Source organism: Grus americana, chromosome 2 (genome assembly GCF_028858705.1).
Source record: "Grus americana isolate bGruAme1 chromosome 2, bGruAme1.mat, whole genome shotgun sequence".
In the NCBI taxonomy this organism is placed as follows: domain Eukaryota; kingdom Metazoa; phylum Chordata; class Aves; order Gruiformes; family Gruidae; genus Grus; species Grus americana.
Genome location: NC_072853.1, coordinates 46,674,481 through 46,699,388, shown reverse-complemented (window position 1 = coordinate 46,699,388; position 24,908 = coordinate 46,674,481). Strand labels below are relative to the sequence as shown.

The window sequence follows — 24,908 nt, the reverse complement described above, 5'->3', positions numbered from 1 at the left end:
TCAAGACTTTGCTTAAAGTGGCAACACTATAATCCCCAAGGGTGGGAAGCTCATTCTTTATCTACAGGATGTCTGGAGTGATAAGTAGGTGTTTTATTAAAACTCATGCAGTGTTTCTTTGTCCTGACAAAATTATCATTTGCTGTTTGGTATGGTGAATTTAAATGCAATGCGCCCTGAAATTTAAGGCACAGAATGAAGTGACGGAATGGAGGTGGATGAATTTATTCAGTGCCATGTAAACAAAAATTCTGTAAAGTTCTAGTTTTGAATTTTCACTTGAAGTGATTTTTATCCCACAGTGGGAGTTTTCCTTTGGGCTGATCTGTGTGGTTGATGGTCTGTCAGTGAAATGGTAAATGTGAGCTGTTCTGCGTAACCCAGATCAGCTTGAAACTTATCATACACCACATCATATCTGATATATGTTCACTGTGTTAACATTGCTGTTGCTAATTTCTTTATGGATGTTTCTGTGTAATACATTATCATTGCAGGTTAGAACTGTGCACTAATTTAGGCTGGCGCAAGCCAGTGCTCTCTAATAGACATGCAGTTGCAGATACCTCATTTGTACTTCCTGAAGATAACATGCAAATCTGGATCTCCTAAGGCTTCTGATTTTAATTTATTAAATGAAACTTTTATTCAAGGTGTATGGTCTAGAAATTAGGATGATTCTGATGAAGCCTAAGTATGCTCCTGGTTATATACATCTTATTGAATCTACTCATGCTGGGAATACAGTGTGTCTATGTACCTTAATGAATTGGGGCTTCCTTGAACAAGCAAGATGGGCCCAAGACTTAACAGAGTAGCTTTTTTTTATCTCTTCCCAAACTTTCTTCCTGCTTTGTGTTGTTCACTTATTTTCAAGTCTAAATGCTGTTGGCCAACTCCTTCAGGGAGATCCCGCTTCTGCACAGGTTTCTGATAAACACACACACTTGAGAGCTAGAAATAACTTTGATTTTGCTCTACAGTGTGCAAATCTGTTGCTTTGCAGAATTTTTTAATCTTCATCCTGCTAAAGGAAGACTATGAGAATAGTTAAATTAGAATAGCAGACTACTTTGACCAGGACTGCTGCTTTACAAAAGGTGTTGCTACCTTACAGCTGTTTGCTTGCTTGCCTGAAATTAGCTTTTCTCATTCTTTCCCAGAGGAAAAACTGCACTTGTGACAGGAATGTTCATGAAACACCTCTGAAAAGTGAAGTACATGGGCCAAAATAATTATACTTGCATGGTGTTGCTACAGTTTGAAGTTGTAGTGGAGGTATATTCTAAGGGCAATGCAAGGAATATCACACCAATTCCTTTACAAACTTGAAAATGAACAGAGATGTCAGAGATGAGGGATGCTCATTGGCCACTATAGGGTTAAATGTGTTTTTCTTTTTCTCTGGTGGGGGAGTAGGAGGTGAGAAGTTATCCAAGCAGTGGGGAACTTCTGCAATCATTAATTATATTTATACTTTGGCTATGTCACATACAAAGCTCCCTAAAACTGTTTTTTATCTTCTGACAAATGTATCAGCAGAAGTCTTCAGCGTGGTCATCACCTCTGTTTTCAGAGGCTGTGCATTGGTCACTTATTATCAGCATTAAAATACTGATAATTTATTTCCGCATCAGCTGCCTAGTATAAAATTTGGGCTTGAGCATGCCTGAGGCCTTTCTAACACTGCATTTTGGGCTTTTAGGGGATTTCACTCTCAGGCATTAGAAATTATGCTGCATGGCCTTTTTACTGCAGTGAGCGAGGTCTAGAGCAAGTAAGGAGAGAGGAACTGAAAACGAAAGCTCTGAGGAGGAAGGAGCAAACAGATTTTGGAGAATCTCATTTAGGTCTGTTGCAGTGCTCACTAGTGCTCGTTCTACCTGGTTCACCAGAGCAGAAATCAAAGTATTGCAGCGCATGTGCTGGGGTAGGGTGGTGCCTTTTTCATCTTCAGCACAGCTGGGACTTGCTGTGTTCTCTGGGAAAGCGTGGGATCATCTTGTAGCCAAAGTCGGGTGGGAAATGGGAACAGCAGGCTAATGTGGCATGGGGGTGGGTTGCCCTGAGAGGATGTGACATCTCCATCCTCGGAGATTTTCAAGATTTGACTAGACTATGATCATGTCACTAAGCATGACCTGATCTCTTGTTGGTGATGATCCTGCAGGAGGCTGGACTGGATGACCTCCATCAGTCCCTTCCAGCCATTGCTTCTGTGGTTCTGAGTGCTTGAAAATCTATTACATCAGGTTTTGTAATTCCACACTTAGGCATTAATTGCTTTCCTGGCTCTTGGCTTTGCTTAGTCTGCATATCACTTGAGTACTAGATTTTGGTACTTTCAACATACCATAGGTGGGTGTTTTATCAACACCATGCTGACCTTTTATTCTTCAAGCTGCTTTTCTATTTGTATGCCTACTGCATGTAAAAGCTATAAAGGCAGCACACATATACAGGCACTCAAGAGCAGCAGGTTCCTCTTCCTTGTTCTGTGTCGCTGGATCCACGCCCGAGACCTCTTTGCTCGAAACGATGAAAGTGGGAAGAAGAGGCTGGTGGCTTCCTGCACATAGTCGTGTCTGCGGGCCATGCAGTGCTCAGAAACAGAGATGTAAGTGGAGCGAGTGCCATGCGTATGGAATCCATATTGCGCCCTGTGCCCCCCAGGCTGTGGCAGATCAACTGAAGAAGCATGCGCTTTCTGAAAACCAGCGCCAAACTTCTTTTGCTGAGGCCTGGGTCAGGCTGTGTAAAGGTAAGGTACTGCGTTGAAGCAGCGTGTGTTTTCTGACCTTAAATCCTAATGCAAAGGCAAGAAAAGGGGTCTGAAGCAAGGCTGCCGTGCTGTCCTCACCTGCACTTCTCTCCTGTAGCTTTGATGGTACATGTTTTAAACAGTTTTGGAGACTTCAATAAAGAAGCTTCTGTTCTTTGCCACTGGTGAAGAAATAAAAATATTTTTACAATTTAGGGTAGCAGAGTGTTTTACTGCTCACTGCCTAGCAGAGCAGGTAGGGTTATGTCTGGCAGCTAGAGACCTGCTATAGATTATTTTTATATTCTGTCACTATGCAGCATTTCTGGCTTCTCCGTGCTCTTGAGTGTTACTAAGACACTTATTGGCCTTTTTAGCAGAATGTATTTTGTTGCTTGTTTTGAAAAAGAGTCAAAGGCAACTTTCTCCAGTGGGTTTACTGTTGCCAGATGAATGGAACATTTTTCAATAAAGTATGTCAACTGTGAACAGCCATAGGTTGGTTACTGAAAGCAAAATTTGAGTATATTTGAAAACTTGGCAGAAACAATAAATAAAACCTCCTGTCTTGGTGTTCAGAGGACCATGGCGAATTGGCAGACTAATTTGAGTTTTGCTGGAGATTGCATTGTGTGTTTGTTAATGTATGCATCTGACTTAAATCCAAGTAGGTTTTCAGTGATCCAAGTGCTGTGCAGTTGATGTTTAGTTATTGATTGTATTCACCTTACAAACTCTCTGTGAATCCAGAGTCTATATCATGAGCATAATCATGTAAACTAAGCTTTCAGCAAAGTGTCATTTCAGTCTGAAAGGTTAGATAAAGACTATTTAAAATTCTGTAAAATCAGTTTCTTCATGCAGAAAAAAAATCTGATGTAAAACCTGATCAAACTCATACTTCAGAACTTTTGAATTTTATTAAAATGTCAGTATGTGCCTCTGAGAACATATTGGAAATACTCATATTGCTTCCATTTGACCTGTCACCTTAAAACTCATTTTAGGAGAGTTGGATTTGGGGGTGCTTTTTTTTTTTTTTTAAGATGTTGGTAGATCAGCCCAAATAATTTTTGCTCTTTTGCATCTAACAGCAGCATTAAGGTCATACAGAGCTGTTTAGAGACTGTGCCCATAGTCACTCTTGCTGGCTTCAGTTTCCTGTAGTCACTATTGTTGGCTTCAGTTTAGAGAAAACAATTTGTAAACAGTTGGATAGTTTGTTTTTCTAATGTGGTAAATGTTTGAGTTTTGATCCACTGTTGGGACATGAGGGTAGGTTTTACCGCAGTGAAGTTCAGATCTGCTTCTGAGGATGACCAGCATTGCTCTGTGGTTAACGTCAAACTTTGAAAGATGTTGCTATTTAGGCAAGGGGAGATATGCAGAAACCAGATATGCAGAGGGAAATGGACTGGGGGGGGGGGGGATAAGAAACCCCTTTAAATGAAGGAAGGAAGAGATGAGCGGTTGTGTGAATGGTGGTGCTAACAGAGCTAGATACAGTGCTACTGCCTTGGCAGGTTTTTTCCCTTTTTGTTTCCGACCCAAGCAAGATTTTAAAGGATGTGCCATCAAATGGTTTCTCTGTGTAAGCCTGAGACCAGGAAAAAGCTGGAAATGTGCAGTGCAGCTTGACAGGTGTTTTCCTGTGCTCTCCAGTGAAGCGGTGAGGGTGGGCAGAGAGCTGGGTAACTCGGACATCCTGGTGCTTGGGCTGGGAGGGGATGGAGGGTGGAAATCCAGGCGGAGCAGCAGATGTGGGAACAGGAGGGGAAAAAAAAATAGCATCAGTGAACTTAGACCTTCTTATGCTTTTTTTTATGGTTAGAACTCCATCCTTGTATTCTCCTACCGTTTAATATTTATGCACATTTTTGTTAATGAAGTGCCTACCGTACTAAACACACAACCTGCGTTTGTGAGCAGGCAGACAAGGGCAAGCTTTGTGCAGAGGAGATGGCCATTACCCCAGGCACGCCAAACCGGAGGGGAGATCCTACCGAGAGCTGGGCGGTGTGTGAATTGTGCTGCTGCCGTCTGGGCATTGTAACAGCAGCGTGTGGCGGGGCTTGGTTCGCGCTAATTGCGAGAGCTTGAGCCCGAGATAGCTCCGTAGTATCGGGGAAAAGGCGGGTGATATTGAGGTATCGGGGAAAGGAGGGTGATGATGGGGTATTGGTTGTTCTCTTAAAACCGAGGCGAAATCGTAGCTGCCGTTGTCACAGGGCAGGGCTCCGCTCCCCGTTCCTGGAGGGGAGAAGGACGCGTTTCTGTGCCGCCCATGAGTGCGGGGACACGCGCGGAGACGGCGGTGCCGCCTGTGCGGCGGGATAACGGTGTGGCCGCCGGGGGGGCTCTGCGTGGGGCCGTCCCTAGCGCTTTGTCCGCCTGCACCGGGAAGGACCACCTAACACCTCGGGCCGTCCCCGCCGAACCCCCCCACACACACACACATACGGGACGAGCGGCTCTTTGTGTGGGGGCGCGGGGCGGGGCGGAGCGGGCCCGGCGCGTCCCGCCCCCCCCCCTTCCCCCGGGCGCAGCGGGGCGGCCGCGGCGCGGAGGGAGGCGAGGCGCGGAGTCGGCCGGTTGCCATGGTGAGGGGCGGTCACGTGGGGCGGCGGCGGGGCTGACGTGCGGGGCGGGGCGGCGCGGCGCGGGCGGCGAGAGTCGGCTGCCGCCACCTTCCGCACACCAGCAGCGCGGGGCTCTGCGGAGCCGCGGGAGCGCCAATGCCCGGACCGACCCAAGCCCTGTCCCCAAATGGCGAGAACAATAACGACATCATCCAGGATAACGGGACCATCATCCCCTTCAGGAAGCACACGGTGCGGGGGGAGCGCTCCTACAGGTACTGCGGCGGCTAGCGGGGCGGCGGCGGCCGGGGGCGGGGGGGCTGCAGCGCGGGGGGCGGTTGCATAAGGCGAGCGGGCTGCAGCGCACACGCACCCCCCCACACACACACGCACCCCCCCACACACACCCCCGGCCCCGCCGGCGCGGGCGGACGGGGGCAGCGGCGGCGCTCGCATTGTCCGGCTGGAAAGCGTTTGGTGAATAGGCGGGATGTCGGCGGGGGCTCGACGCTCCCGGGCGGAAGAAAGGCGGTTAAAAATAATAAAATAAATAATAATAATAATTAAAAAAAAAAAAAACAAAAGAGGAGAGGGGGAAAAAAAAAAGGAAGGAAAGAACGAACCCCGCGCCGGCAGCCAGCTCCCCCTGGAAAGAGCCGCAGCACCTCGCTGCGGATCTCGGAGGCGGCGCCGTGCGGGAGGCGGCGGCCGGGGATGGCGGGGCGCGGGCAGCCCCTGCCCGGCCGGGACACCGCACCGGGCATCGGCACTGCCCTGTGGGGCGGCCGGGGACGGGCCCCCCTCCCCCAGCACACCGCTCCAGGGGTGACAGCGACCCCCCCCCCGCTCATCGGGGCGGGGGGTGACAGCCCCTCCCGGGGCTTGCGCGGAGGAGGGAGGGGGGGCGGCTCCATCCGGCACCCCCGCCCGCCGCGGCGGCCGGAGCCAGCCCCATTTTGTATTTATCGTTTTTCATATTGGGGGGGCACGTCCTTTGTCGCAGTTGTAGGCATTTTTGATGAATCGCTTGGCATGCGCTGCTGGCAGCGCTTCTGCATTAACATCTCTGACAATATGTTCCGGCAGATAAGCTCATTAAAATTGTTTGCATTGTTTGATAAGGGTCGTGGCTCGGCCCGGAACGCAACTGGTTTTATGTGCTCCTTGCTGCTGACTCGAAGGGTGATGATACGGCCAGTAGCTCCCCTTATGTTAATATACAGTTATTTTAAATACTGCCTGGATGACAGCAAGCAATGCCTCTGCAGAGAACACGCCCCTTAAAGCTGATTTTCAAACAGCAGGAAATGATGCTGCTTTCAAATGTCTGACTAAAGTGGCAAGTTGTATGCTCGATTAGATGAAAACAATTGTGGATGACTTGGCTTGTTTGTCTGAAGAAAATCACAGTGATTTTTCTTCTGCTGAGGAATAACAGAGCTGCTACCGGCAGAGCTGACCATTAGTAACCTTAACAGAGAATCTCATTGTTGATCACACACTGACGGGGGATCGTGAAACATGTTGGAGATCCAAGTGTGTCGTTTGTTTGAATACCACAAAATTTAGTCCGTCCTTCTCTTTGAATCCATTGACGCTTTCTGTAATAAAGCCCCGTGCACCCATTTAGCACAAACTAGCAAAATTGCTTTTGTAAAGACCTATTTCTACTCGCAGAACGATTGGAACTCTCACTTCCTATATCTGAATTTCAGCTGAGCAGTACGAGATTCTGCTTTAGAGGAAAGCTATATTTCCGTCATGCACCTAAGCAGAAATATGAAATAGACTTGAAATGAGTTATCATGCATCTATCTTTAGTTATTCTGACATGTCATAGGTGCTACTGACTGCTGTCTCACTGCTTTCCTTCAGAAGGGTTCTTTGGAAAACCTCTGTTGAATGGGGTTCTCCGTGATCCTTTTCTATTATGTTTGTATGTAATTTTCTGCAGCCATCAAGAAGTCAGTTTTCTTGTCCTTCTGCCTGTCATGTCATACATTGAACTATGTCTAGAAAAGACATTTTGCGAGGCTGCTGTGTTAAGCATGTGACAGAAATGATTATATCACTTGCCCAATTTTCCAGAAACTGTGAAGTTATTCTGCATCTGAATAGCTTTTCACCCAGAAGAGTCCTCCTTAGTCTTGTAGAGCTTTGTATCCATTTGTATCCATATCTAGAGCAATATAAAGGAGTGCAGAACTACTAATGCTAACGTTGCATGTTATTTTGGGGCAGTAAATAAATAATCAAGTTCAATATATTTCAGAAATAAACGTTTAATGCACAAATAAAAATTTCCACTGGGGAATCCTATTTAGGCTCTCTTTGCCTTGTGGAAACCTACCCTGATCTAGAGAGTCATGGTATAATCTGTTGATTTCCCCCTTTCTCCAGGGGGGAGGGAGAATGATACTTAATTCGTTTTCATCTGTAGCTCTAAGCACTTTGTGAAGTAAATGTTAACCATAACAAAAAGCAAATCTTAAAGAAAATACATGAAAACTGTGGTGAAACTTCTCCTTGATATTGGAAAACCTCTAGTAGCTAGACTTGTTTGATCCTTGCTAAGTTTGAGTTGCAGCAGCAGATCACTAAATATACCAGATGAATGCCATCAGTACTGTGCCCGTTGCCACGCTGGACTGTTGGTGCCATGCTGACTTTGGAGCAGACTTATGGAGCAGCCTGTACAACTTCACCATATGACACATCAAGTTGCTATGCTTCTGATTGTCGGGCTGGTTCGTTCCATCTGTATCTAGAAATATGGAATAAATATGTCATTAAACGCAGCCTGGAGCATGACATCAGATCAGCAGTTGTACAGTCTAGAAGTATGTACTTTGTTCGCAATACGCTTGTGCCTACTGCAGCTTTGCTTTGAAGTTAAAACTGCATCTGCCATATGTATAGAGGTTCGGTATTTGTCTTTCACTTCTTTCTCCTGTAATATCAGAAATGCTTTATTTTGCTTCTTTTAACATGCTCTGTTTCATAAATATTTTAAAACAGAAGTAGTGTTTGTTGATCAGAATAAATTTGTGTTTACCAGTCTAGATATTCTCAGACCTAAACAAAAAAAAAAAAAGCTTTACTGTTTCAAATACAAGCTCCTACCAAAGAGTTGATATCCAACTCCTGAAGCAGATTTTAAAAGAGCTGTAGTTTATACTGTTTTACAGACTAGGAAGCTGACATGGAAGGAGTTGCCCTAAGTTATCCACTGAGTTGAGGATGCAGCAGGGAATTGAACCTGTACCACATGAGTCCCAACCACGTGCTCCGTATGCAAAGCCACAAATAGTTTTACCAAGTCTTCCAAAGGACATATTATATTTTGCAGACTGCGACATACAGGCCCGAGGTGTTAAGTTTCTCATCCAGTGTCACTTAGCTGGTAAATGGAAACCAGGCACTTTGGCATAAAATGTAGTCATGGGGAGATGTTACCTTTCAGAGTAAATAACTGTAATTAATCTATATTTCTCTGGTGAAATGCTGTTTGAGGCGCCCTGGATCAGGAGACTGACTTTAAGATTTGGTTGGAACTGAGGTGTCGTTTTGTTGGCCCAAAATAGATTTGGGCTGATTTCTGAGAAAGGCATTACATTTAATTATAGTTTTTCTTGTATGTTCAAAGACAACTGAAAAAATTCAATGAGAAACCAAATCAACAGCTGTGTGGAGAATTTTTTTAAACAGGGCATGTCTGCAGTGTTTTTTTGCCAGACTCCAGGCATCTTGTGTGGCTGATAAACTCACTGTATTTTTAAAAGCTAGCTGTAGAAAGAGTTCAAATATTTCCAGGTTTGAATGGCACACCTAGCCTAAACCACTCCGGTCTAAAAGGGACAAACTGTTGTACCCTCCTTTGCAGGATACTATGCCTAACTTTTCGTTTATCTATGTGCTGCTAGAAAAATGATTTTCTGGTCCTTTGAACAGTGGCTATATTTAGTTTTATACCCAGAACTTTCACAAAGTGAGGGGAAAGGGGCTAATTTCCTGATTTCTTTTAGCCTAGTGATTTGAAGAAAAATAATGAAAACAAAAAACCTCTTTCCTATGTATGAGGATGTACCTTTCTAATGGTATCTGTTCTAAAGATTTGGTTTTCTTAAGTGTCACCTTCCTTTTAGAAATCATTAAGCTGCTGATGTGCAGTGCATAATAATGGCAGCGGTGATTTCATCACCTGCTGCTGAAATAAACTGTGGAATTTTAAAGAGCGTACCTGGCCATCTTGGTTTACTGCAGTGGGAGCTGATAACTTCCACACTGAAAGTCAAGATTTATGTTATAGCAAAACTCTGTTTTGCTCTTTGTCTTCCCAACTCCCGATGAATTGCCGGACGCAGGCTGGCCCCGCGTGGCGGAGAGCATCCTTCCCTCTGCGGGACGCGTCCCTGCCGCTGTCTCTGGCGACTCTGTGCCTTCCACACGTGTGCAGCTTTACTCAGGGTACTAAAGGGAGACTTAGGGCTTCGACGTAACTCTGGGCAGAAGGCATTTCTTGCTCTAAAATTAGGTTCTGTTGAATATGGTAAGCGGGTAATTCCACTGAAGTAAAAAAAAAAAAAAAAGACTATTTGTGTTGATAAAATTAGTACATTAAGGCCCAATCTTGCTGAGAACTGGGAAGATGATACAGAGTAAAAGCAGTAAGTTGTCTTCTCGCTTTATAGTACAGACAGGCATGATCGTTTTCATCCTCTGAAACTAAATGCTAGTCAAGGCAAATGCTACTAAATATATTAGTAACTGAAACATTATTTTTGGAGGTGTTTGGTCTTGGTCTAACTGCTCCTATTGCAGATTATGAGAATTTTGCCCAAGATTTCACTGGAAGCAATAATAAATGTTTGTTTAAAAAAAACCCAACATAAATCACACCCCATAAATTTAGCTTGAGCTTTTCTAAGAGTGATATTTGTGATAACCCCCTTGTCTGTCAAGCATCTGGATTGCAACAAGATAGTTACTAGCTATCCAAGAGAAGACCATTCCGGTGACTTAGAGCCAGCAGTTCCTAGCCAGCATAAGAGATACCATGCAAAAATCTTTCCTTGGTTCCTGTGAGCTTAGGTACCCTCTATTTTCTCTTCTTTCACTTTCATAAAGCTGGCTTCCTGCCGCTGCTGCTCTTCTTTAATCTCGTTTTCTGATTAGGGAGTTCTCTGCCTAGGGAGAGCTGTTTTGGTGACTATCTTCTGCTGGGCAGGTCCAGCTCTCAAAAAGTACAGGGTGAAACTGTGTGAAGACAACTGGGGATCACATGTTGAGTGCACGTAAATGTCTCGGAGGGTTACAAGGATGACTCGGCTCAATACCGCATCGGTAGTTTGAAGCCTAGATAGTCTGTGCCTGCATTACTGGGCTGCCTCTCTGGACCTGGATTTAGATCTTCCCTGAAGGAAGTATCTTCGCGATGTTTTGGGAGTTGAGGGTATTTGTTAAAATCAGGGGCTAAGAGAGAAGTAACTTTATGGAGGGGGGAAAAAGAAAGCAACAGTCTACAGGCAGCCCAGTTTGTGTAAGGAACTGAAAGTAACTTTCAGACAGCACCATCTTCTCAGCTTGCACCCAAGCGCCCTCACCAAAAATGTCTGAGTACACCTAATTTGCACCCAGCCTCTCTGTGTTTCGGAAACATCCTGTAGGTGGGAGGCTGCATTCTGGTTTTTGTTGCGTGGTGTGGGTTTTTTTTTAAACTACCTTGTTGAGCTGCATAGCAACAGCAGCGTGTTTCTGGCATACTAACAAAAAGAAAAGGAGGGAGTTTAGGATATGCGAGAACTGAACCTTATGCTGTCACTTTTAGAAATAGACATTTTGGCGTTTGCCTATTTTCTTCAATCTAGCCTCCCTGGAAAACAGGCACTGAAAAATATGCTGCAGTGTGAAAGAAAGGTGATTTGGAGGTGGGGCTGTGGACCCAGGGAGTCTGTTTAAAGCTGTTTCTTTTGAGTTTTTCCATTGCTGCACAAATGTCTAGTTTGAGGGAGATGCAGCTACCTCATCACAGGTAGGCTGGGACCACAGGAATGTTCTCCCAGGCGACGTACCTGGTCTAACCTTTTGAGATATAAAACTTGTTTTGGGAGGCAGTAAGAAAAAGTAAGTGTAGTAGGTCTACATTTCAAGCCTTGGCGTTTGAATGAGCGACTTATTTTTAAAAATATCTTCAGAGGTTTTGGGGCTTGGGGGGGGAGCCTAGTTTAATTTGACAGTCTTTTCTCCTTCCTCATGCCCAGAGCTAATTATAGCAAATGCTTGGTAAGGAAGAAGATAAATCGTGTGCCAGCTTTTCATTTTGGAGATGCAACTTTCAGCCTTTGTTTGATAATTGGAAACGAGTGGTCTCGCCACATCTGTTCTCAATCACGCAAACCACTGAGCGGGATGGCACGAAGGCTGTAGTGTGGAGTAAGTGTGGTGGCGGCGGCAGCGAGACTCATGCCGTACTGGGACAGCGTTGGGATACTTGCATCCTCCTCGCTGAATCCTGGCCTCCAGCTAGCGACACTGATTGCTCGCTTCTACTATCAGTGCTAGGGAACGTAAATGGAAAACATCCGTGTTTCTTCTGTGGATGGTATTAGCTGAGCGCTGCATAGCTGTTTGGATCTTGTGCAGATCTCTGCTGCCTGACTCACCGATGAAGCATCTTCTTCGTATTGTTTCATTATAATTAGGTGGGAGGGGAAGGGCAATATCAGCTATAAAAGTTTACTGAGCATGCATTTAACTGTTGGGGTTTAAAAGCGGTGGCTTTTTTATTTTTAATGCAAATCTGTTGTCTTCATGCTATTGCATATTTAATTTAAAATCTTGCCTCTGATATTTTGGCAGAAGTTTGTCTAGTTTTCTGGTGGTGTACTAAGTTATTAAATATTTGATAAGGCTCTATATACTGAAAGGACACCCATTAAATGGCTCAGCTTAACCATTCTGAAATAATTTCTGTTTCCCATAGAGCCCCATGCTTAATGAAGGGTGCTTTTTGTGTTAAATCTGCTTTTTTGCTATGCTATCCAAACAGGAAATGTAAACATTCATCAGTGAGTCGAGACTTAAGGATGTAGCTTCCGTAGGAAATCCTACAACTGTGCCAAATCATTCTGCCTGGAGAGGAATAGGCATTGCAAGTTGTGGTCTTGATCTTCTGGCCTTGTGTATGGCTGCCTTGCATTGCTTACTGGTGTTGACTGGGGAGGGGAAGGAGTTTGAAATATGCGTTGAGGTGGTGGAAGATGGAGCCTGTGAATCTGGGTCCTGCATGGAACAGAAATGGTGGTGTGAGCTCGTGTGAATTGAAGCAGAAACTTTGAGTGTTCTGGAACAATATTTAAACAAGCTATGCAAACTGAAAACTTCTCCGTTTGGAGTTTGGGATTTCTTCTGTGTAAAATGGGCCTTTCTCCAGTGTGGCAGTTGACAGAGTGAAGGAATAGATTATTTTGCTCTAATGGTATAGTGCAAAACAATGCTGTATGTGCCGTTTTTCCATATGGTCATATGTATTTTTTCAGAGGTTTACTTTTCAATATTATATTTCTTGGCAATTTGGAACCCTGAGAGCTAATTGGCGAGATCCGTGCACTTCAGTTTTATCTTTTAGGAGTAACTCAAGTGACTGTCCCCCCTACAGCAAGGTTCCTTAGTCCGGTACAGATCTCCTACCCAAGCAGCTGTAATTATTCAAAGATGGACATGAATGCAAATTCTTACCTGTCACTCTGGAATGCAGTGTTGATGCTCAGAAGGGCTTGCTCACAATATATATTAAACAGTTTGGGGGGAATGAAAATTCATTTTGGGCAAATTTTATATGGTTGTTATGCTTCGCTTCTTAAGGTTAATCTCTGTGGAGCTAGTCCAGTAATGTCATGAATAGGAAGCACTGAAATATTTGAAGTAGAATATGCATTTGCTTTACTTATGGATTCAGTGTTATACAAATCATAGCTTATTAAAATAACTGTAGAATCTGTGAGTAATTGTTTGTATGGAAGTGGAGTACATAACCCAGTGATATGGAAGTCCCACGGGAGCTTTTGTATACAGCAAGGCTATGGTGTGTAAGAGTGCTGAGAATATGGAGGCAGTGAAATGATAACTGGCTGGATAGGAGGGATACATTTTCCTAAAAGGACAGCATTCACATGAAAACAGCCGTTCTGCTGGAAACTTTGTTATGCAGAATATCGTTAATAATATTTTACTGAATTATTGTTTGGAGTCCATATCACTCATTGCCCATATTAATGTTTCAAAGTTATGCAAGATTATGAATCAGGATCTGAAAACACTGTTTTCAGTCAACACATTCACATTGTGCCAGTTGTCAGACTCAAGGAGGCATAAGGAATATTTTTTTTTTCCTTTAATATATATTTCTGCCTGCAGACATTTGCCTCTCCAATGTACACTTTTAATCTGTGGTCCCCAAGTGTGAAATGAGTGTCACAGCAACAGGGATGCTGTAGAACTGTCCTTGTCTCTTAAGCAGCTGTATTTTTAATATGGTGAGGTGTGGGGGTTTTTTCTACTACCACCTTAAGCACCCCTCCAGTCCCCAGTTGTTCCTGAAGTGCTGCACAATGTGGACCTGGTGGTGCTGGTGAACAAGATGAACGTGAGTCAGCAGCGCGCTCTTACAGGGAAGAAGGCCAAGCCCATGCTGGGCTGCATTAGTAGGCGTGTAGCCAGCAGCTCCGGGGAAGTGATTATTCCCCTCTGGTGCTTCCGAGACCACATCTCGCATACTGCGTCTGAATTTGGCCTCTCCAACTTGAGAAAGACAGTGACATACTGAAGCGAGTGGGGTGGAGGGCCACTGGAATGGTCAGGGGTCTGGAGCATGTGAGCTGGGTTTGGTCAGCTTGGAGAAGAGAGCTCGGGAGGGGGAAGATCTCATTGCAGTCTTTAGCTGTCATATGGGGGGGGGCAGGTAGAGAAGATGGAGCCAGGCTCTTCTCTGAGGTGCAGGGGGAGAGGATGAGGCATGATGGCAGTCAGCAGCTGCAACAGTAGAAATGGCTTTAGATACTGGGAGAAAAGTTTTCACAGTGGGGACGGACCTGGAAGAGGTGACATGGGGAGGCTCTGGAATATCTGTCCTCGGAGGGACTGGAAACTCAGCTAGTTTCAAGCTTCATCGGCAGCCTTCTCTTGCTGGCTCTGCCGTGAACAGGAGGTTGGAGCGGGTATCTCTGGAGTTCACCACCTACCTGGGTGACTTTATTCTGTAACTCTAATAGGCATAAACAGCCCTTGAGTTCAAAATACAGCACACAAAGTTACTAAATCAGGTGCTTTAAAAGTGAAAGGAAGATAATACGGCAACAAGTTTACTACTGCCACCAAGGTGATATCATCTTATCATCAAAGGTTTCAAATGGAAAAGAAAAACGTGTATGCAGTCTCAGTTAGACTTCATCAATTTCAACTGCTTTCTAGCTTAATTCTTGCAAAAGCTGTATTTCTGCTGCTGCAGTGTATTAATTACTTCATATTGCATTCTCTAAATCACTGTGAGCAACTTCTGCAGTTTAGTACCTAGGGATCATGAAAAGTTCGTAGACACACAGTAGAGCAAAGGGATAGTTTTGCTGTGTCATAAAATTAATTATGTACATTGCAATTAAAGATTATGTCTTGAAGTTAAAAGCTGGTAAATTACTCCCTCTGCTTTTAATGAATTGTGTATTTTTTCATGCAGAAAATATTAACATTATTGATAAGTTTAATCTGGAGAAAGTGTTTAATGATAAGCACAGCTCTTAAACTGTGTCAGATGTTGCTTAGTTTGACGTGCTTTTACAGGGAGTGGTGCAGAACTGTCTTGTCGCGTGACCTACAGCCACATTGAGAGGGTTGAAGAAACTAAATATTCACATTGCAGCATAGGTTATTACCTTCTTAACTGCACTTGTATGTGGTCAAAGGTAATTGAAGCAGTAAACTTTTTTTTTTGCCTTGTTTATTGTGGGAGCTGAACTTGGTAATGTCACCGTTTGCCAGCTGGAAGCAATACACTTTAGGAATTGACCTCAAGATATTCCACGAAAGGAGGCCAAATCCTATTAAACAGGACATCTATGGTTCTCTTAGCTTAAGGTACAAGGCTTTACTGGGACGCATAGATGAAAACTGTTGTAACTGCCAGTAATTCTGTACTTACAATCACAGTTGCGTCAAAGGAGTAAGCGCCATTAAGAAAGAACATTATTTGGGAAAACAAAGCTTCGGGGATTTCCCCCTTTAGATAGGCAGGAGATTTTAAAAGCTAAAACCCAAAAGAAGACGCTGACTTCACAGACCTTCAAAGACCAACATGGTTGAAAAAAAATCAGTTTTGGGAAAGCTTTACTTGATACTGGTAGTCTCAGCAATTGCGTTAGTAGTGCAACAATGGTAAAATAAGTTTGTGGTTACTGGCACACAGCAAGAATAATATATTACATAAATCACAGATGGTTGAGTTAGCATGTTCATAAAGGGCAATTTACTCTGTGAAGGATTAGTGAATTTTCGTTTTAGTTGCTCCAAAACTAATTTAGCAGTTAAGCAATTGCACTTAAAAGTTCAGCCCTATTCTAGATAGTCCTTGGTTGGATTAATTCTTAAGTGCAAGTCATTTGCTGGTAATATCTTGAGCACCAGAATAATTTCAGCGTGTCTCCTTGTCTGTTAGAGCATTAACTCATGAGAATGAGGGAAGAGGTCGAGTTACTTTGGTATCCAAACCCAAAATTAAGTGTTGTGGCTGGTAGTGTTAATGCTTGAAATCTTTATAATATTAATAATGATCTGTGGGGAGTTTGTACAAGCTGAAGACAGGAGTATTTATTTGGGCCTATTTCAACAAACTCAGCAACGTCAAAACTCTGAGATTTTGTATTATTGTTTTTGGTCTAGCTTTTACTAGCAGTGGAGGGAGAAGTGGGAGAGAGATTGAATGCAGAGCCTAGTAGAAGGCTATGCGGTGTGTTGGCCCAGCGGTCTGCAGAGGCAGTGCTGGCAGAGGATCTACACGTGGTTCAGGTCACAGAATCACAGGGTCGCAGATGTCTGCTGGAGCTTGGTCCTAGAAACCTGCCCGCCGAGCGCCCTGCATACCCAGCAGAAAGCCTGACGCTTGTCCTTTGAACTCCAAATGGCAGCAGAGCTGCAGTAGCAGCGGGAACCCTGAACAACCATGCTAGAGCTTAATATTTTGCATTACAAAAATACACAGCCATGTTTTAGGGAGTGATGCACCCGTGAAAGCAGCTAGCATGGTTGTCTGTTACTTCATCTTGTCACATGCTTGTTTACAACTGCAGGGTAAAGGTGGCTTAAAATAAATGTCGTCTTATACCCCTGCTCGGTGTCGTCACCTTCCTGCCACGACGGCTCGTTCGGGGACGGAGCGAGGCTGGCTGCCTGCCTGGCAGCTTGGCGGCTCTGTCGTGCAGGCTGTGCTCCTGCACCTTTTCCCATGGGTCCTGGGACGGTTGCACAGGCAGTCGCTGTGCTGTTTCTTGTCCTTTCCCAGGTGTCACTCCAGGCTCCTTCAAAGTGCCTACTTAGAAGGCCACTTTAAGGCCCTTGTTCCCTGCGGTAACAGGGAGTTGGACTCGACAGTCCTTGGTAAGCCTCTTCCAACTCAGGGTATTCGGTGATTCTAACATATGTGTATATTAAGGTTAGAATAAATGTTGCAATGCATAAACTGGTGTGTATCTACATTTGGTTTTAATGTAAAACAGAGAAAAGTTGATGTGTGACAAAGTCCTTGTTCTCTGTGTCATATGACATCATTTGCAAGCAGAAAAGGTGTATTGTAGTCCCTCTAGCTAGTGCAAGACCTTTCCCATGAGAGTGCTCTCCGGGTTAACTTCGCATGCCTTGGACAACCAGGCTTTAAGTGTGCTGCAGTCTCCGGTTAAGACACAGCAGCTACGTGTTAGGAGAAAGGTATTGCGTTTCCCATTGTTTAATCCTCCCGTTTTCCCTTCTTCCCAGGCTTGTCCGCCTCTGAATCCCGTGGATGCTCAGTGCCCGTCTCCTGCTGAGTCACTGCCCCGCTTGCCTGGCTCTGGGTGGGGGTGTGAGGCGCTTGGAGGCTGCTCAGGCCCCCCGTCAGGAGGGCTGTATAGTATTACAAAATCTCATTTGCTATTACGTTATGCTTGGAGTAAATCGGCGTGTTACTTTAGCCTTTCGCCTCCAAATGTACACATGTGAGGGGGGAGGAAGGGGGCGGTAAAACCCCGGATAGGTCAAAACTAAATTCATTTGGTGACTTCATCTGACTCTAGCTAGTTGGATCGCGTCCCTGCTGAACCTCCCAAGCCTGCCCACAGCGTTTTCTGGACTTAAAAGGCGGAAATGGCAGGAGTCGGGAGTAGCGGCTGCCTGCCCTGCCAGAGCTGCTGCCGGGCTGCAGCGTGGCTGCTGCGCCGGTGGGTTATGCCTCTGACATAGTGTCTCGGGTGCCTGGCAGCGTTGTTTTTTCTTAATCAGGGTTTCTGGTTATTTCTATCCCTTCCTAATCCGGGGCCGATGTTTCCCTGGCGTAGATGCAGGCGACTGCTCAGGTGCATAGGTGTAGCCACATCGTTTTGCGTGGGAGTTCATGTGCTGCATTCGGGTAGGGCAGTGGCTTTGGGGACAAGCTCTCCTTCGCCGCTGTCTTCATTTTCCAGTAAATCTGCATTTGCTAAAGCATGTGGAAATCTACCATCTATCATCCATCATCTAGTGGGAGCAAAAAGATAGGAGGTTCCCCTGTTATTTGCAGAATGCAAGGCAGGAACTGAGGCTTGCTAAAATGTTCTGCCTCTCAAGGCATCCTCTCTCCACCATAAGTGTACTCAGCACTGCTGTTACCTCGCTTTACAGCATGTTTTCAACCTCTTAGAAATCCTTTAGCGATGTCTGCATGTATGCTTAGTAATCTGTTATTTTCCATAAGAGAAAAAAATTAATAAAAGGAGAATTAAAGCTCCTATGTTTGTCTTGGTGAATTGAGACTTTGTTTCACAGAAGATTAGATGTTGGTTTATTCATCAGCTTTTTCAAGATTTTCTAGCTAAAAAATTGTCATAGATCCTCTTCTGTTTTCTAAAATGCAGGTGTTTCTAATTGACTTATATAGTAAACTCAAGTCTGAGAATTATTTTTCTCTGAAGCAACCTTTTCTTTTCTTTTTTTTTTTCCACAATCCCCATGTCTGTTGTGAAAGGTAGACTAGTTGCCAGTGTCTATTGTGAAAATTTTACAGGTTGAATGTCTTCCTTCAGGGCATCAGAGCAGCAATTCAAGCTTAAGATCTTGGAATTGAAAGCCTTGAGGGGAGGGTAATAACTGTAAGAAAAAGCAGTTTATTTTTGTAATATTGCAGCCTTGCCACACGTGTTCCTCTTGTTCAGCCCACTTCAAAGTTTTTGTGGTTCTCCATTAATAAAATGCCTTCTTAACTTGTAGTAAAATTCATTTTATACTGAAATTTGTGCATCCTTTCCCCATGTTAACGAGTACCTGTTCAGCACCAAGCACTGCTATTGTTTTGTTCGACTAAGGTGCAGTTTGAGGGTGCTGTGCACTGCTGTGGTTCTCTCCTCACCAGTCAGAGGGAGTATGCCTTTGGAAATGGCAGCGGCCAAAGAGTCTGAATTGCTTCCATGTTGTGTAAGCAGTTGATGTCTGCCTTTCTTGAGCCTCTATCCTTTGTCAAGAATGTATTTTTTTAGTTGAGATTTGTTTACTCATAGAAATTGATAAGGAGCCTTTCAGGATATGCAAATACTTTCAGCCACAATTAAGATATCATGTAGTTAAGTGTTAATATCACATTGTACTTTTGGAGGCAAAGGTGAACCCTGAATAGGAAGGAAAAAAAAAAAAGTGTTAGTATTGCTGTGGAGACATGCCATTCTGTATTACATTGTCATATGTTTCAGTGGCAGCAGGAGGAAAGCAGGAATGAGAAGGTAGTTGGAGAAATAAAAAAAATCTTACTTATGCTATGCAAATATGACTGGCCGATCAAAACAAATCAAATTCAAGCGAGTCAGTGAATGTGGCTTGTGGCTTGTCCTCCTCAGGTGCCCTAAAAATATTCCAAGCACTAAATAATTTTCTTGAAATCTGTAACTGTTCTTCTGATTTCAGAAGATCTACCTTAATTTAATAACTGGTTAGTGAATAAACTTAAAACTATTTTGTAAAAAGTATGCAGTAGACAGTGTAATGCATTGCTAGTTATTGGGCCATCTCAGAGGTTTTGGCTCAAACTGTGTATATTGTTTGAATACTTTTGATTGTGTTTTTCAGATTTGGGGGAACTGAATGTCTGGAAAAGAACCAGTATTTTCTGCCTCACAAATAATACATTTTTGGATTTTTTAATTTTTCTAAAGCTGTATGTACCACAAAACAGAATTACCACCAGTCTTTATAAGACTTACTCAGATTTGGGTCTACACCAGTCCTTGAGACCCATCATAAACATTAATGTAGGTCAGAACATCCCAGCCTTGGCAGGCAGCCTCTAATTTAAAACAACAAAACTTAAAACATGCCCTAATCCAATCAAAGTAAATCTCTCGTACTCTAACCTCACTTGCATTTAAACAGGGAACTGCAATGAGAACAACAGAAAATACGCTGTTTGCTGTGTTAAATGCAATATTCAAGCAATCAAACTGTACATGGATTGCCTCAGTCTTGTCTAGACTCTGTAGCAACTCATTTTAGGTCTTCAAGTCAGATCCATGTTGTGAAGCTAAAATGGCATTCAGAAGCAGATGAGATACATAGATAAAGAAGATTTTTAATATTTCAGGGCCATTTAGTAACATGAGAACAGTGCACAGGAGATTTGACATTCAGCATTTTAAAAGGTATGAATTTCTCCCAACATCACAACCAGAAGATTCTTTTCTCCTTTTCTTCTTTCCATGGCAATACCTCATTGTGATTAATCCTCAACCATTGTGAGGTTCTGACTAGATAGAGCCTTTATATTGCTTGCTGCAAATATTGCTTCAGTTGCAGTGCTCTGAGGGCTGTGGCCATGGAATTTGCTGCAGAAGTACAGCGCAAGTCAAAAGGGAGAGTAAGAGCAGTGTTGTCAGAACTGCGCTGGAGCTTTTTGTCTTATTTTTCTGTCCTTGGGACTGCTTTTGGTAAAGACAGCCTCGAGGATACCGGGCCTCTAATGGCTATGGCTAAGGCTGTATGCAGTGAATGTTAAAGAAGCAGGCAAGGTCCAGCTGCAAATCACCTGCCACTTCAGGATGATATGAAAGGATGAGTTTTCCTCCTACAAGGATGTGGCCACTGAGCCTGGCAGGTTTCTTCCTCCAGGCTTTTTTGTTTGGCAGTAGCTTTCATCTGGAAAGCCTTTCAACGGGAGCTACAGCAGTCTCACTCAGCTGCATCTTAGCCTTTCTGCTGTACCTTCTGCTGCAGTAATTTTTGGTGTGAGATCTTTTGTTTTACTGGCAGTATTTATCCTGATGCTATCAGGTGCCTGCTTCCGGAAGGCTCCTCTTTGTATTGTCACACAGGCTTTCTACTGCGTTTAAAAACTCCCCATCATACCCTCCCTAATTGTACAAAACAGGAAGGCCTTGCAGGTTCAGAGGTGATGGCATGTGTGATGAGTTTTTACACTGCAGATAGATTCATTGCTGTAATCCTCCCAGTCTTGCCGTTATTACTGGTTTGGCGTAATACAGCTTTTACTGTCAACAACTGTTAGTTTTTCCCCAGAAAAATAAATATGCCTCTTGCAAAACTGTCCTTAAACGCAGCTGGATAACACCTTGTAACAGCTGCAGTTATCTGTAGCAAGAGCAGTGGAAAATGCCTAATAGCTGAATGTTCAGTGCTGCATGTAATGCCTTAAAAAATTAACACTCCTTTGGGTGTAATGTTTACCATCGGGCATGCTGAGCCAGTGTATTTCTGATTGGGGAAACTGCTTAAGCACATAGATGATTTTCAGCACCTAAGTAATCCTCTGAACCCAGGTCTGTGGCGTGTAGCTGTGCAAGTGCGAAGTGCTTTTTCTGAAATGGCCTGGACTAATATATGAAGACTCTGCTATGGCTTGTGTATATTTATTGCGGATTCAAATTTCAGTTTCTTATAAGTAGAACAAGGCAGAGACCTTTGTGGTTAGGCAGTACTGTAACAGCCAGAGGTTTTTAATCTCCACCTGTGTGCTTTGAAGTGGGCAATGTGATGTGCTATCTTCAATCTGCTTTTAGTTGCTGCAGAATCACCAGGCATCTCTATGGAAGGTGGAAGCTTAAAGATCTCATTGAGGTAGATGCTGATTTCAGGTCTGTAAAAGCCTCATCGCAGCCTTATGCTTGAGAGCCTTCAGTCTAAACAAGGGAAAGCCTAACAAGTCGAAAATGTAAATAATGTTATTGGGAAGAAGTAGTGTATTAGTACATACAAGTAAGTTGTTAGCTACTTGGCTGTAGAGTACAGAGTACAGCCTGTGAGTCTCCACCTGTCCAGCTGTTCTCTTGTATCACCTTACAGATGTTTATTAATATGTGTTTTGAATCTGGATCACATTTTCCAAAGCAATTCAGCACATGGGGAACTGAATCCTGGAGAAAACCCGGGCCCAGCTGTGGATATTGAGCGCAGGAGTTCTTGTCTGTTCGCGAGCATGGCGGCTCTGCTACCTACGCCTGGTTGTTCTTTTTTCTTCTCTTGCCTTTTTTTTTTTTTTTTTCTTCCCCCCAAGGTCTGTCTGTGTGGCAAACAGGATATGTGTGTGTATCTGAGCACCAAATTAGAATGTGCTTACTGTAAAGGAAACCTTTCCCAGCTGAGTTTATTTCAAACGTAACCATTAGGAGGGTGGGGGACAGAAGAAGCAAAGACATGGTGAACTCTTTTGAGAGAAGAGGCTGTGGAAGATTCAGACATATGTTAACAAGTCACAGAATAAATGGCAATGGCATGTTGTTGTTTGGGTTTTTTTTTTTAACAGAAATTTTGATTCATTTTGCATACATTTGTTTAAAATTGTATCGCTATACCCTTGTGCTTATCTGTGCGTACGAATGTGAAGCTATTGTCTCTAACAAATAGCCTGAACTTTCATTTGACCCGTAGACCGTAACTCATTTGCAGACACAGCGTAAGTTACGTTAGTTACCCTTCAGGGTATCATTGTAAAACTCAAGGTTATTCATTTACTCGCTGTTTCCTGAAGTAGAGTTCTCCATCCCATGCACTGCAGCAAAAGAGGCTTTTGCTCTCCTGTCGCTTGCAGAAGGATAGGTATTTGTCTTTGCAGTTGCTTTTGGAAGAGGATGATGAGGGAATTTCTGCTTCCTTCCTGCGTGTGGATTTTCTTGATCTTTTTAACAGAGTAGACTTGCTGCTTTCACTACTGGTAGCAGATGGTTGTTCCAAGTTCTGCCTGGCCTCGAGAGGACGATTAAAATTTGGATGAAGTAGTGGCAACTGCAAATCAGAGTAGCTTTATTTCAAATGTTAGCACCTAAATAACTTTAGCTTCTTTAGAAATGAGTGGACTGTTCCATATTGATCTCTTGGTTTAATGTTAAACTCACTATTCTGAATCTTAAGTGAACATTAAAGTCACTATTAAGCTGTTACTTGAACTGATCTTACAAACGATACTGAACGTGTTTGTTTAATAGTGACAGTGGTAGTATCTTTCTGTTAGCTTCTTACCTATATAAAAAGACTAGGAATAATAAAGTAAAAACCATGCTAACAGTGACGGTTTAAACTTCAGATGCCATTAGTAACAAAGGTGCTGTTTGCCTTTGTGCTGTGCTCAGTCCTTTCCATCCTGATGTTGAAGCTAAGCTTTCATGGTTAGCCATTATGGTGTGGTTTCAAGAGTAAAAGGGCACTCCCTATTCCTAAAACTTTGTTCCTAGCGCTCGATTCAATCCAAGCACTTAGTGTGCGCCAAGAAAACGACCTTTGCTAACTGTTACAGTGAATACTGGGCTATGTTCGTACAATTAGCTGTGCTGCCTGGGAGCCTGCAGGAGGAACTGAGCAGACTGAGGACAGGCTGATTTCTTCCGTACTTCAGAGGTGCTCGTACAGAAGCGGGTAGAGGGGCAGCCTGGTTCTGAATGAATTGCTGGCAGTAGTAGCCGGACTATCAGAGCATGAATTTCTTGAGCCTACTTTCTCTTATGGGTCTGTCTTTTCTTCTTAATTTTAATTCCTTCCCCCCCCCATCAGGCAAATTTGGGGATTTTATGGTTTGGATCCTAATGTCAGTAGATAGGGACAATTTGAATGATGTTCTGTGTGAAATTTGTTTCATAGAAGGTGACCTATATTATGAACTCTGCCACCTTGTATTCTAAGTACATTCCCTGCTGTATGTACTTACACACTTATATGTTACTGTGTCAAGTTTCATGCTGGTGGTTTTTTTCCACTTTTTATCTGGGTTGCTCCAGCACACCTGAAAAATGGATGAAGTCAACCTGCAGTCTTAGTGTTCTCAGCAGAATTGTCTATCAAGCTTCCAACAGTTACATCTTTGCTAATCGTCAATGGAAATAGTCCATGCAGACCTCAGATCTCACAGAGGAGATCCTGCTCTCTTTCACTGAGGGCGAAGGTTGAGGTCCAAGGGTGAGGTGGCACCAAAGATAGCCAGTTAAGTGTTAGCTACAAGATGTCACTAGAGACAAGGTGTGCAGTCCCCACCAAATCCTTTCTTTCCAAGAATAATGGCACAACTTTGACTATTTGATCATTTCTGAGACATCTCGTGCTTGGATTGTTACTAGTGGACTTCAGGAAGTCCACTAGTCTTGGGAACATTATTTACTCTTTTCATGAATGATCTTGACTCTGCTCTTTGAAACTGTTGATGAGATAAACTTGAATATGCTCCTCTTTTCTCCTGTTGATATCTTGTAACAGAAGGATGTGACTAGTGTAGAATAACAGAGAATAAGAGCAACTAGTATGTGTTTCCAGTCTGTACAGTTGGGGACTGATGAGAAAAGCTACTATAAATTAGACCTACTTGCAGGAAAGGACCTTAGCTAACTAGAAAGGTCTATTTAAGATGATGTGGCTATGAAAATTTTCAGCGCAGTGTCGTTTTCCAAGCTTTTGGTGATTCAGTCTGAAGCTGTTTGTCTGTGTTCAAGGAGGACTTGCTGGCGTGACCAGTAAGTGAAGGTCTGACTTTATAAGAGACTCAGAGGACTGATTTGCTTAATCTAGCCTACCTGGGCACTGGGACAGACTCTTGAGTGCTGTCCCTAACGCATTATGATATCTGCTCTGGGAAAGAAAAAGCCGTTAGAGCTGGAGGATAATGTTGGCAGAAGAATAAATGGGTTTAAGCTGAGAGGAAGTGTTCCTAATGATTTAGAGGAATTGGGCTCTGCAGCAGCTTTCCAACAAGATGGTTGGGAGTGCAAGTCTCAGTAATTTTCATGATAGAGGTTGGTAAATTGCTAAAAAATATTATCTCGTATTCACTCTGTGACTGTTCAGAACTGAATTAGTGATCCAACAGCCCCCTG

At 43.6% G+C, this 24,908-nt stretch overlaps 1 protein-coding gene across 5 annotated transcripts in view; it reads left to right on the top strand.

Annotated features, from left to right (window-relative positions):
- MAPRE2 (microtubule associated protein RP/EB family member 2) overlaps positions 1 to 24,908 on the top strand; it is a 101,701-nt gene that overhangs the window by 37,734 nt on the left and 39,059 nt on the right. Inside the window, exon 1 of one of the 5 annotated variants that reach the window (XM_054815161.1) lies at positions 2,621 to 2,761. The exons of 2 other annotated variants lie outside the window; for them this stretch is intronic. Coding sequence is in view for 2 of the 3 variants with exons in the window: in XM_054815159.1 (XP_054671134.1) it covers positions 5,497 to 5,615 (119 nt within the window). In the remaining variant the exon portion in view is untranslated. Of the gene's footprint in view, positions 1 to 2,620; positions 2,762 to 5,379; positions 5,616 to 24,908 lie in introns of those variants that run through there. 2 more of the 5 variants (XM_054815159.1, XM_054815162.1) reach the window with 2 other exon arrangements.